The sequence below is a fragment of the Paramormyrops kingsleyae genome, chromosome 4 (genome assembly GCF_048594095.1).
Source record: "Paramormyrops kingsleyae isolate MSU_618 chromosome 4, PKINGS_0.4, whole genome shotgun sequence".
Classification (NCBI taxonomy): Eukaryota; Metazoa; Chordata; class Actinopteri; order Osteoglossiformes; family Mormyridae; genus Paramormyrops; species Paramormyrops kingsleyae.
Window position 1 is genome coordinate 10,288,249 of NC_132800.1, and position 14,310 is coordinate 10,302,558.

The 14,310-nt window shown below is 46.6% G+C and overlaps 1 protein-coding gene across 5 annotated transcripts in view; it reads right to left on the reverse strand.

Annotated features, from left to right (window-relative positions):
- pde1ca (phosphodiesterase 1C, calmodulin-dependent a) overlaps positions 1–14,310 on the reverse strand; it is an 88,317-nt gene that overhangs the window by 61,629 nt on the left and 12,378 nt on the right. For 2 of the 5 annotated variants that reach the window (XM_072710635.1, XM_072710634.1), the window contains exon 1: positions 3,319–3,631. The exons of the other annotated variants lie outside the window; for them this stretch is intronic. In XM_072710635.1, coding sequence (XP_072566736.1) covers positions 3,319–3,428 — 110 coding nt within the window. In that variant the 5' untranslated portion in view covers positions 3,429–3,631. Of the gene's footprint in view, positions 1–3,318; positions 3,632–14,310 lie in introns of those variants that run through there. 5 annotated transcript variants of the gene reach the window in all.

Consider the following 14,310-nt stretch of genomic DNA (forward strand, 5'->3'; position numbering starts at 1 on the left):
TAGTAACTGTATATCTATGACAGGCAGCCATCACTCATATTTGGGGATTAACACAGTCAGTACTGCTGAAGTTGGGGGGTGGGAGACAGCTATTGATGTGGGGTCAGATTTAGATCAGGTTCTGAAACACAGACACACACATGCTTGTATTCACATATTTATGGGGACCGTCCTTTCATTTCTATGGGGAAAAACCCTAATCCCAAACATGACAACCTTAACTCCTACCCAGGCCTAACCTTATCCATAAGTAACCAAAGAAGAGGCAAGTCTTTTGGCATTAAAATACATATATATATCCCTAACCTTAACCGTAAGTAACCAACCTAAATACAAGACTTTTGGCATTTTTACTTTTTTGATTGCATTCACAGAGTTTTATAAAACTGAGGTTATCCAAATGGGGACCTCAAAAGATGTTCCCAAAAGTAGGGAAATTTCAGGTTTTACTACACTTTGGGGACAATTTGGTCCTCAAATGTGATCTATGCAAACCCACACACACACACACACACACACGCAGAAATATACGGTGCACACAGAATGTGCTGGGATGCTTAATTTGGTGAGAAAGTTGAAAATTTATTAGTTTCATAACAAAAGTCCATTGACAAGCAATGATTATAATATCTGCAGCACAGAGATTTTCTTTTTATTAAGTGTCATAAATTTTTTGACTGACTCATTCACTTCTGTTCTTGCCATTTTTCTATTAATTGCAATTGCAGTAACTGGCTCCCAAAGGGACACTAAACACAAATGTTTGGTGTCTTATATTATTGAAAAGGTGTTACAAACTAAAAAGCACCCAATGAGAATATTTGTCAATGAACTTTTTTAACTCAGAACATCTCTGAGCTACATCTCAGAAGTGTTTCAATTTATTACTACTTGAAATAAATGTTTTATTTATATTTACTGGTTATTATGTGATTTTTTTGTAAACAAATATAAAAAGAAATGATTTTGTAATAAAACCAATAAATTTGTAATATTTTTAACGAAATAAACAAGACTTTCTGTGAGCGCTGTACATACTTTCCTCCCTGCGCTATAACATGCACAGTGACGTCATGGCCGCCGCATTATGACATATACAGTGACATCATGGCCCGCACTGTGACACACACAGTGACATCATGGCCCCTTCACTGTGACATACACAGTGATGTCATTGCCCCGCCCTGTGACACACACAGTGACGTCATGGCCCCTGCACTGTGAGACACACAGTGACGTCATGGTCCCTGTGCTGTGACACACAGTGACATCATGGCCCCTACGCTGTGACACATAGTGTTGTCATGGCCCTGCGCTCTGACACACACAGTGACATCATGGCCCCTACGCTGTGACACATAGTGTTGTCATGGCCTTGCGCTCTGACACACACAGTGATGGCATGGCTCCTGACTCTCACGTTTCCCTGACCGAGCAACTTCCTCTGGGGTTCCGCTCTCATCATTTTTTGCTTTCACGTTTATGTTTCGTGTAAATTTCACACGTAAACTGCCTTGCGGCTCATGTGTTGTGTGTGTATGTGTGTGTGTGTGGGGGGGGGGGATTCAGCAGGGCGATGCTCCTCCCCACTCACCCTACCCCCCCAACCAGTCACGATGAATAAATGAGGTGAGCAGCAGGTGGGGGCTGGATTAGCGCTCAGTGTTTGCCCCCCCCCCCCCCATCTCTGCTGGCCAGCCTATCTTCTTCCAGTGATGCACGAACCTTCAATTGTGCTAAATGCCGTCTTGCAGAAACAGAGGGATTAAATGATGATGACCGTGTTCGTACCCCCCCCCCCCCCCCCCACCCCTCCTCCACTCCTCTGTAGTATTAAGTTCATTGGAAACTGAACTTCAGTACAGCTTTTTGACATCTGAGCAATATCAGGCCAGCGGGGGGCGCTGTCTTTAAAAACCTGAGACGTACTTAAAGCAGAACCAAGAACAAATTAGGAACTCAATGTCAACTGAGACAGCACCAGTATGGTTAAATATTAATATATGTATATAAATATTGTATATGAATATGTATTAAAGTTCAATTTGACGTCTGTGGCCCTACAAAATCTTTAAGGTCACATTTTATATATATATATATATATCATTGATTTTAAAATATCTTTCCTGAAAGTCATTCAAAAACACAACTCTACTAAGTGACTGCTTGTCTATGCAGCATTTACTGCTGAACACTGCATGTAAATGGCTACAGTGCGCGGCCGTAAGGAGGTAGATGTTTCCCTCCTGTTTTCAGACTGCTACAGGTTCCAGAGCAAACTTACATTTAATGGGTGAACATCTGAAAGGAGCACAACACACACACACACACACGCACACGCACACACAGACACATCCAAACACACAAACATATCTACACGGCAATATGAATACAGACACCCAAACACCGCAATATGCAAACACACAATCATGTACAATCACACCCAAAACTGACACACACTTGTACTGGCATACACACTCTCTCACATACAATCACATACACTCTCACATGCACACAGACACTTACAGCGACACATACACACTCTCTCACGCACACAGTTACACACACTCTCACCCTTACACTCATACGCAAACACTTACACTGGCATACACACTCTCTCACATACAATCACATGCACTCTCACATGCACACAGACACTTACAGCGACACATACACACTCTCTCACGCACACAGTTACACACACTCTCACCCTTACACTCATACACAAACACTTACACTGGCATACACACTCTCTCACATACAATCACATGCACTCTCACATGCACACAGACACTTACAGCGACACATACACACTCTCTCACGCACACAGTTACACACACTCTCACCCTTACACTCATACACACACACAAACACTTACACTGGCATACACACTCTCTCACATACAATCACATACACTCTCACATGCACACAGACACTTACACCGACACATACACACTCTCTCACGCACACAGTTACACACACTCTCACCCTTACACTCATACACACACACAAACACTTACACTGGCATACACACTCTCTCACATACAATCACATGCACACACAGACACTTACAGTGACACATACACAGTATCTGACACACAGTTACACACACTCTCACCCTTACACTGGCATACACACTCTCTCTCTTACATTCAGTCACATACACACTCTCACCCTCACGCACACCGTCACACACAAACTCACATACACACACAGACACTTATAGGAACACATGCACACTCTCTCTTTCACACACACATACTCACTCACACCTTTACACTCACACGCACCACACAGTGGGCACGAGGCATTACTCACAGTCCGCGCAGCCGTAGCCAGATCTTCTCGATCTGCTCTGGCAGCAGGTACTTCAGAGAGTTGCTCTCGAAATCCTCGATTTCCTTCGTGGGAGACTCCAGGACTTCCATGACGGCACAATTTCACAAAAAAAATGACCCGAAGCACAAAAAAGTCCCCCCCACCCTGAAAGACGATCGCAGCCGAGCAGTTTTTTTTTCGATAGAAGCCCCCCCTTCTGCTGCCTGTTAGATCGGTGCCGGTGGGACAGACATCTTCTCCCCTCCCTTCCTCACTTTGCTGTGGCTGTCTGCAGCGGTCCGGCCACGGTGCCTGCCCCCCCACCCCCCCCCCTCCTCCCAGCTCCCCCCAACCCCCCCCAAGCTCGCTCGCTTGCTCACACTCACAGCTTGTCTGTCAGCAGCTCTGGTTTCAGGTGCTCACTGAGCGCGTGCAGAAGCTTCAGCTGAAACAGGGAGTGGGTGGGGGGGGGGGGCGTAGTGGGCTCTGGCATGCTCGTCCTCATGCATATGACGTACTGAATGGGGGTGGGGGGGTGGGGGGTTTGTTTGTTGATCCCTGCTTCAAGAAGTCCCAGTCCCTAACATTAGTGATCAATGGTGGCCACACTGACAGGCTATCGATGAACACACCACAACACGTGTGTGTGTGTGTGTGTGTGTGTGTGTGTGTGTGAGCTTGCAGCAGAGTTTGTGATTGCGCGTAAGGGACACGGAGAAGGAGAGAGGCAGAAAGAGTTGTAACTTTGAGAGAGTAGCAGCATTAGCGTGACTAAGTGACATGAAAAAGAGAATGAGTGAGAAAGTGTGAGAGAGAGAGAGAGAGAGAGAGACCGAATCTCTGGCCTGCTGCACCACTCCTTTGAGGGAAATGAGTAACCCCCTCAGCCTTCAGAGCTCCCCCTGCTGGTGGCTGATTAGCAGAGCAACAGTTGAGATAAGCCATCCTTCAATGGGAGGGTGCCCAGACAAGGGGTGATGAAAGGGAGGGGGCACCACTCACCCAGGGATGGGGGGGGGGGGGGGGGTGAAGGGGATGAGATAGAATGACCAGCATTCCAGGCACAGAAAGTTTTATATTCAAACATGCACAATTACAAGTCATTTTGTTTTTTATCTTTATTTGAAGAACAATCGTTTTGTTCTGGCAGGACTGTGAACATTATTTTCTGTAATAAATAAATGATTCCTCCCAGGACACCACATCTCTCCATCTCATTGCTGACTAGTTACCAGAGCAGAGCAGAGTAACCCCCCCCCCCCCACCCTCCCAACGAAGATGCTCTGAGGCAGCGCCCTCTAGAGGAGAAATGCCTTTCCAGCACACACTGGTAATATAGTGCTGAAATCCCACTGCTGCTACAGAACACCACAAGATCAAGTTACAGCACGGCGTTTTGTTTAGTTTTTATTTTTTGCTGTATGATGCGGTATATGCAGGACTGAACGTCTTGTTATATTCACACACACAAGGAGAAAAGAATCTCCGGTGACCCGCTCAACCAGGTAACTCTCACAAACCGTATAATATCCCTCAATAACCCTATTAACATCCATCCATCTTCCATCTGCTATATTATCTGCATCATTCAGTAAATATGTTTTAATCCAGGAAATGCAAGAGAATACGTGTCAAAATCACTGTGAAATAAATATTTGGATTAACTAATTAAACAATGTACCATATGGTACACTGTCAGAAAAAACTACCCTGCTTTTGTTTCCCAAGGTACAAACAGCATCAATGTAGCCTCAATGGTACAAAAAAGTTCCTCAGAGCCCATTTCTCTACCTTAAATTAGACTTAAAGGTACATTTACCCACAGCTAGGGTACATCTGACAGACCTTTGAGGGTGCAGCCCGAGTGACAAGCAACCCTCGAAGATACAAATTGGTCACTTGTTTTTCTGACAAGGTAGGACCTGTCCCTCACGAACAATCAAGCACTTTGATCGTCTTTTTACAGAATGTCCCGGAAAGGTTGCCGAAGACTGAAGGCTTATCTCAGTCTTGGAAAATCAGCAAGATTTTGGCCCCCTTCCGCCACCACGGCATCAGTAAATGCTTAATGCAAAGAGCGTTCAGCTGTTAGAATGTCACCAAAGCTCCATCTAAACATGGCGACTAAGGGACGGAACCGGGCAGTATCCGGTGACCCTGTGCGGGCGGCCATGGCTGTGATGTAAAAATGAAAGAGATGGTCTGGGTTGGTCTGTTGCACCCATCTTGGGACCCCATATTGACCCAACTCCTTCTGCCTGGGGGATACTGAATTTTATAGTGACAGAAGCCAGACCACGTTAACGTTACTGCTTATAATGATCAAATGTAAATGATCAGAGAGAGAGCAGAGAGGCCATCCATGGCTGTCTATGACTCCCGGAGTCACTGAGGAGGAAATGCTCATGTGTAGCTGACTCCGGAATTCCCCTCATACGTCCCCCCCCACCCCCGCATTCCCTGATGTCAGCAACAGTGAGACTGTGTAGCTTTTGCGAGGTTCACCTGGGCTGTCTGATTAACAGCCAGCTCTCCCCAGGGGGCGCTGTTGCCATTGTAGGCTCATACGGAAAGTCGATAGGTTATTCTGGGGAGAAGGAACCACAAGCTTCTGATTTAAATGGGGGGGGGGCATGGCATCAGCAGGACTCACGCTGCTGCCCAATCAGTTCCTTCTGAGCTGTGACTGATTACACTCGCGTACATGAACATTTTTTTAAGCCAAGAGAAGGAGCAGTGGCTCCCTGATTTACTGAATCGCCCAATCAATGAATCGCTGAATGACTAAATCTCAAAATCATTGACTTGAATGAGCAAATCATCAGATCACCACTTCACTCAATACATCTCAGAATCATCAAATGATCTAATCACAGAATCGCCAAATTATGGAAGTAAATTAATGACAAAAGTCGTTGATGAAAAAAAACACGTTGAATTACACTTATCGAATAAAAACTCATTGCATTAATGACGCTTTGAATTTTTTGGGACTGTAATTTAATATGTGCATACATTTAAACGTTGAACATTTCAACTGAAAACATTTCAATCGTAATTTCATTGCTTAAATATTCAGTACAAAAATATTCGGCTTCCAAAATTCAGTTCCAAAGATACGTATTTTAAAGTGCATGTTTATAATTCAACCACACGAATTCAGTTCATTTAATTTCGCCTCAAAATAAATTTCAAAAGAACAAATTCAGTTGAAAATATTTCATGTGTTTTATTCGCATCTTTATTATTCAAGCAGTAACATTCAGTCCTCTTATTTCTGCTTTACAATATTCAGTCCCGTTATTTTCGCTGTTTCAAATACGCTGCCACAATTTCAGTGGTTTAAAATACGATCCGAAATTCAACCCTCTACATCCGGGACTAGCAGGATGAGCCATAGATTGCCGATAGAGTTCTCTTCGGGAACCGCGATCAAAATGGAGCAAGCGATCAGTACAAGAAGCCTACTGATTGACCTAGCAGCAGATTTTTGTTGATTGTGTTATTTATGTTTCTTGTCGTTTACTGGTCAATACGATAACTTATTGCAACCCCAACTAGTAGGTTTTTATGTAAATAATTCGCTAGCTGCATTATCACCAAACTTATCTTGCTAACGTAAGATGCCTGCGGGCAACTACAAGGTTTACACACCAAGAGTTTAAATCAGCGTGATAAATTTATGATAATGACAGTCAGTTATGAAAGCTGCTGGCAACAGGTATAATGGTAAGGGCGCCAGCAACTGACTCATACCTTGATGGAATTTGTATAAATAGTGCATTATAACTATTAATTATGTAAGAAAACAAATGTTTAGCACGATATTATACACTGATGACGATATGAATGTTCATAAACACGACGCGATATTTCATGGCCCAGCCCTGTCCGATACCGTTTCATTGTCACCGTCTTTTCCTTAATTAATTAGGCATATCATACTTTCAAAGTGCTATTAAGGTCCCTTTTAGTGTCATCGCCAACATCACGGACCTGTCAATCCCCAAGTCGACTACTATCTCATCCCAACTACCTAGCTGGCCAGCTTGCAAGCTAGCGGACCTTGTAGTTGCCCACAGGCATCTTACGTTAGCAAGATAAGTTTGGTGATAATTAATGCAGCTAGCGAATTATTTACATAAAAACCTACTAGTTGGGGTTGCAATAAGTTATCGTATTGACCAGTAAACGACAAGAAACATAAATAACACAATCAACAAAAATCTGCTGCTAGGTCAATCAGTAGGCTTCTTGTACTGATCGCTTGCTCCATTTTGATCGCGGTTCCCGAAGGGAACTCTATCGGCAATCTATGGCTCATCCTGCTAGTCCCGGATGTAGAGGGTTGAATTTCGGATCGTATTTTAAACCACTGAAATTGTGGCAGCGTATTTGAAACAGCGAAAATAACGGGACTGAATATTGTAAAGCAGAAATAAGAGGACTGAATGTTACTGCTTGAATAATAAAGATGCGAATAAAACACATGAAATATTTTCAACTGAATTTGTTCTTTTGAAATTTATTTTGAGGCGAAATTAAATTAACTGAATTCATGTGGTTGAATTATAAACATGCACTTTAAAATACGTATCTTTGGAACTGAATTTTGGAAGCCGAATATTTTTGTACTGAATATTTAAGCAATGAAATTACGATTGAAATGTTTTCAGTTGAAATGTTCAATGTTTAATTGTATGCACATATTAAATTACAGTCCCAAAAAATTCAAAGCGTCATTAATGCAATGAGTTTTTATTCGATAAGTGTAATTCAACGTGTTTTTTTTCATCAACGACTTTTGTCATTAATTTACTTCCATACCAAATCACTCAATCCCAAAAGCACTGAATCTCCAAATAACCAAATCACTAAATCACAGATTCACCGAATGACTTAATTACCCAATCACAGATTCACCAAATTACCTCATTACCCAATCACTTAATTCCGCAGTTGGAGAATCACCAAATCACCAAATTCTTGCCACAGTTTATGCACACGCTGCCCCCAGTCTTATCATTGTATTCCTTGAGCTAATCTGAGCCCCAGTTACAGTGTGAAGATGATATGGTAATAAATAAAAGCTGAGTGATGTTCAGCCATGGATATGCAGCCCGTGAGTGACTCTGAGGTGGGGAGGGACGCTGCCCCCACCATTCCTCTCCCCACTGCTGGATCTGCCTCTCTCACCTTCCTACACTCTCGCTACCCCTGATACTGCCAAGGTCTTTTAATTACCTCACACTGAGCGTGCGGGGGCTTGGGAGGATCTGGGGCTGCTCAAAGACCAGCTTCATTTACGTAACCAGAGCAATTTAACACCCGGCTCTTCTGAAGCAGAGGGCATCGACCAGCGGGAGTCACGCCAGTCTGACGCCGTGCAGGACGTGGGTGGGGGGAGTATGGCGGCTCAGAGAGGAACGCTTGTGCATATTTACATTTGACATTTATGCATTTATCTAATTAATTAATAACTCTGTAATTAATGCCTGCAAAACATTTTCTGCATATATGTGATACAGGCCTTCATGACAATGGCCACTGACATTCTATAATGGAAATGACCGCAGTTGCAGATGGCTCTGGTGTTTCTAGAAGCTGGTGCACATCCCATTATGCAGTTTTCTAAAGCCTATCATTTTAATTAAGCAATTTTCTAAAGTCCGTCCCTTTAAGAACTTTTCTCAGAGCCCGTCCCTTTAGGGAGTTCTCCAAAGCCCGTCCCTTTAAGGAGTTCTCCAAAGGCCATCCCTTTAAACAGTTCTCCAAAGCAATCCGATTAAGCAGATCACTGTTTAATGAATATAAGGAAAAGGGGGGCTGACCCACAAGCTTCAGTTTGACATTTGACCTCTCTTTGACCTCATCTCTGTTTTTTCCCACTCATCAGCTGTTGGGGGGTGCTACTGGCAAAGAGAATGACCCACCAGAACGTGTGGCATGGGATCTTAGACATCTGCGCCTTTTAAGGCCCCAAAAGGACACCATCTCTCCTCCTCAGGGCGACAAACCCAAACAAATGAAAGCAGCCACACTTCAGACGGCAATTCAGTGCATCGCCGCACAAAGACCCAGTAAACGCTTCCATATGTTTTCCTTATACATCCCCTCTGCTCAGTTCACCCAGGCGGGTGAAGTAAACCCACATCTATGTTGGCCTGGCTGCAGCCTTCACCACTGTTTGCTCTGATTACCGTGTCTGGCCAGTGGGGGGCGCGGTTGTTAAGGAAAACCAGGCACTTAAGAGCTACAACCAAGAAGGTCCTCATCAGGAATTAGAAGATTCAACAATGACAAAGTTACACAGTGTTGCATCTTTAATAGTGCCGGTAAACATAAAGATACATAATGATGCAGAAAATATGCTTATAAAACCTGACATTGAATGATGCTATAAACTGATAATATTCCTATCCCAGGAAGCAGGGGCTTCAGGCTGGGGACATCCTGGATAATGTGTAGCGTCTCATACAAAGCTATAAATGAAGCTTTTGTAGATGCATTTTTGAAGTAACTTTTGTTCCCTGAACTGTGAGGTCACTATGAAAGAGGGGAAAGAAACACCATCAACTTGCAAATGAAGACGCCGCACGTCTAATGGGGAGAATCCACATCCCATCACCATTTTTTGTTGTTGTCGCTAAGCAACGTCAATCTCTTAACACTCCATTTTTTTATGATGGTTTTAAACTCATACACCCCTCCCCCCCCCCCCTTCCTTGAGATGGCTAGAAGCACCTCGTGAATGACTGGTACTAAATAAAAGGGTTAGCAGTGCGGTTAGGAAGCCAAACAAGCCATCTGCACTTGGGGCTGAGCTGTGAGTCGGGGGGCTGTGAGGTACGGGGGGGGGGGGGGGGGGGGTCTGACCTAAACACAAACACAGCTCATGTGACCACATGGCAAAACTAAACCACAGGGCTGGTTATGAAGAAGAAATTTCTCCTGACCGTATGGAGAACACCCTTAAACTGCTGTTCACACCCCCAAACTACCTACGGGTGACATTGTGGTCCGTATGATAAATACTGCCACTAAGAGCAGCCATCACTTTGACGCAGCTCAACCCACACAAAGAGCAGGTTGTGACCCCTGCCAACAGCGCCCCCTGTCTGAAACAGGCCCCCAACCGAATCGATGCATAGATGTAAAGCCTATTTAACACATCTGCTTAATTCGACAAAATTTTGGTCTGTGATTCAGTCTTGGTTTGAATCTAGGTGCCCAAACTGTGCCCTGATCAAAGGTACAACACTAGACAAATCCTGGGATCTGAGACTTGGGCCTGTTAACACCCCCCTTCCCCCCCACCCCGCACTCTGCACTCTGCTATTCCTCACTGGTCAGCTGTGTTCAGCATGACCCCTCACATGGGGCTTTAACAAATGCATTACTTCATTAGACAACTGCCAGTAGACACATCAATCCCAGATGTCACTGTCATCACTCCCCTGACCTTGTCCCACAAATAGATGGGATATACTTAGCCAGAGGCATGCTGGGGCTCGCAAGTCATTCTGTTTATGCCATAAGCTCCGCCTCCTCAGACCCATGTCACTCAAACATCACTCCCCAGCGTGGCCGGTTCCCATTACTGGAGAAGACTGCAAGCTTCTTCAGAAATCACATATAAGACACGGAATCCTTAGCCCCACCCCCCACCAGCACCATTAGCCAATCACCAATCACTGTTGGTGACTCTCCGTATTAAGCATGGAGATCCTGTACCTCAGCCAGCTAGTATGTCAGCAGGCTCCCATCACCCTGCCTTGACAACCAGGCTTGAACGGCCACTGTAGGGCTGGTTTGTGAGCTATGACCTTGAAATGACCTTGAGCTCCTCATATTTATAGAATGAGAGATTTAGAGAACGAGAGGAAGGGAGGGAGAGTGTGCGTCAGACCATATCCCCTCTGGCAGGCTCCGCAGACTTTATCTCTGAGCCTGGTCTTTTGTGGCAGGCACATTGAGGTCAGTTTGCTGGATCGGGGTCCCGGTGTTTACACAACTTTACGCAGAACGCGTGCCGATCCAAGACGAGGGTCCCTGGGGTAGCAGAGGGCAGCCTCACCCAGCCGCGATGCCAGAAGAGACCTGGGATGGTTTTCTCCTGATGTCAGGGGAGAATTAAAACCAGCAGGCTGAGGGGCCTTTCACCAGGGCTGGGGGTCTGAGGCCACTCTGCTTGTGCGTCGTTCAGTGACAGCAGGATCACTCTCCTCCACACTCACCTTAACAGTGCATATCACCAGCTGTGATATGAAAAACGACTGACTGCAGATCAGAAGACATACCGTATCTGTCCATTTCTGGATTAGGGTCCCTCCTAACCATTACATTACAGGCTCTCCTGAATATTATAGTTGTATTTCCACTGAACATAATATATGTACTGTATCCTTCCTCAACACTTTGTTAGGATTTCTCCTCAACACCGTATTATAGGTTTTGCTGATCTGTATCAGACTGACATATTCCCATTCGATAATGATCAGTTACTGCAAACCCAGAACCGTCTCGCAATAGAAACAAATCACTTGATACGGCTTTTCACGGGTCAGCTGCACGCTGACTAAACTCTTCGACTAGCAGGGTGGCCCTGATGCTAAGACTTAGACAGGGGCTACAGGGTGGCCCTGATGCTAAGACTTAGACAGGGGCTACAGGGTGGCCCTGATGCTAAGACTTAGACAGGGGATACAGGGTGGCCCTGATGCTAAGACTTAGACAGGGGCTACAGGGTGGCCCTGATGCTTAGACTTAGACAGGGGCTACAGGGTGGGCCTGATGCTAAGACTTAGACAGGGGCTACAGGGTGACCCTGATGCTAAGACTTAGACAGGGGCTACAGGGTGGCCCTGATGCTAAGACTTAGACAGGAGCTACAGGGTGGCCCTGATGCTAAGACTTAGACAGGGGCTACAGGGTGGGCCTGATGCTAAGACTTAGACAGGGGCTACAGGGTGGGCCTGATGCTAAGACTTAGACAGGGGCTACAGGGTGGCCAAAGCTCACTGGACACACCATCTTCACAGCCCCCTCACACCGGCAGCGTGTCATTCTTCCTGTCATTTTTCACAGAATCTGCTCATCAGATCCAAGTGAAAGAGGCAAAACTCCGCAGGTAGAGTCTGATGTTTCTCATCTATTATTGACACCATAATTACACCCCATTTGAGGCCTTAGGGGGGTCTGTTTTCTGCCCCCCCTCCCCCCCCCCCGTGTTGGGTTTCGGGTGTCCGGAAGGTGGCCCCCCTCCTGACCCCCTACCTGTGACAGGGAATGGGGTCAGGTGGGACAATGGCTGTGCGTAGCCCCATGACGAATTTCTTTAGCTTAACAAAGCCTTGACGTTCAGCCATTGAGTGGGCTGATCATAGCAACATGTATAGGAAACACACACACATTGTCTGTGTCAGCATGAGCACACAATGGGGGACATATTGCATCACATCTGCTCTGACAGGGGACATTGTCCTGGGACGTGTTGAAGGGTCTCAGAATGTGATTAGTAGTGCTGGGCTAGTTACTCAAAAAAGTAATTAGATAGAAGTCACCAATTACTTATTTAAATTGCAATGTTATTACTTTACCCATTACTCCTTTCAAAAAGTAATTACACTACACAGGGGCGTACTTAGGGATGAATGGATGGGGGGGGGGGGGTGAGTCTTTACTGGGGGGTTTAATGGTAAACTATTCATTACTGACACCAACAGTTACCTATTTATTGGGGGGGAGGTATTTTTCAAGTGGGAGGGGCTAAAATATGCCCCTGACACAACTCATTACTTTACTTTTGAGTTACTCTCTCAAACTACAAATTCCACGTTTAACCACATAAAAATATCAGGACAAACCTCATAGCCCTATCAGGCTTTGTGCAGCCCAGCTCTCCGGACAGCAGATCAGCGTCAGATTCAGGCTTGTTGTCGGAGTGACATGAGGGGAGCGAGTAGCTTGTGCTGGATGGTGGGGGTGTCAGGGGGTATAGTGGCGGGCAACATGTTGGGTGGGGGGGGTGTCAGGGGGTATAGTGGCGGGCAACATGTTGGGTGGGGGAGGGGGGTCTCAGGGGGTATAGTGGCGGGCAACATGTTGGGTGGGGGGGTGTCAGGGGGTATAGTGGCGGGCAACATGTTGGGTGGGGGAGGGGGGTCTCAGGGGGTATAGTGGCGGGCAACATGTTGGGTGGGGGAGGGGGGTCTCAGGGGGTATAGTGGCGGGCAACATGTTGGGTGGGGGGGTGTCAGGGGGTATAGTGGCGGGCAACATGTTGGGTGGGGGAGGGGGGTCTCAGGGGGTATAGTGGCGGGCAACATGTTGGGTGGGGGAGGGGGGTCTCAGGGGGTATAGTGGCGGGCAACATGTTGGGTGGGGGGGTGTCAGGGGGTATAGTGGCGGGCAACATGTTGGGTGGGGGAGGGGGGTCTCAGGGGGTATAGTGGCGGGCAACATGTTGGGTGGGGGAGGGGGGTCTCAGGGGGTATAGTGGCGGGCAACATGTTGGGTGGGGGGGTGTCAGGGGGTATAGTGGCGGGCAACATGTTGGGTGGGGGGGGTGTCAGGGGGTATAGTGGCGGGCAACATGTTGGGTGGGGGGGGTCTCAGGGGGTATAGTGGCGGGCAACATGTTGGGTGGGGGAGGGGGGTCTCAGGGGGTATAGTGGCGGGCAACATGTTGGGTGGGGGAGGGGGGTCTCAGGGGGTATAGTGGCGGGCAACATGTTGGGTGGGGGGGTGTCAGGGGGTATAGTGGTGGGCAACATGTTGGGTGGGGGGGGTCTCAGGGGGTATAGTGGCGGGCAACATGTTGGGTGGGGGAGGGGGGTCTCAGGGGGTATAGTGGCGGGCAACATGTTGGGTGGGGGAGGGGGGTCTCAGGGGGTATAGTGGCGGGCAACATGTTGGGTGGGGGGGTCTCAGGGGGTATAGTGGCGGGCAACATGTTGGGTGGGGGAGGGGGGTGTCAGGGGGTATAGTGGC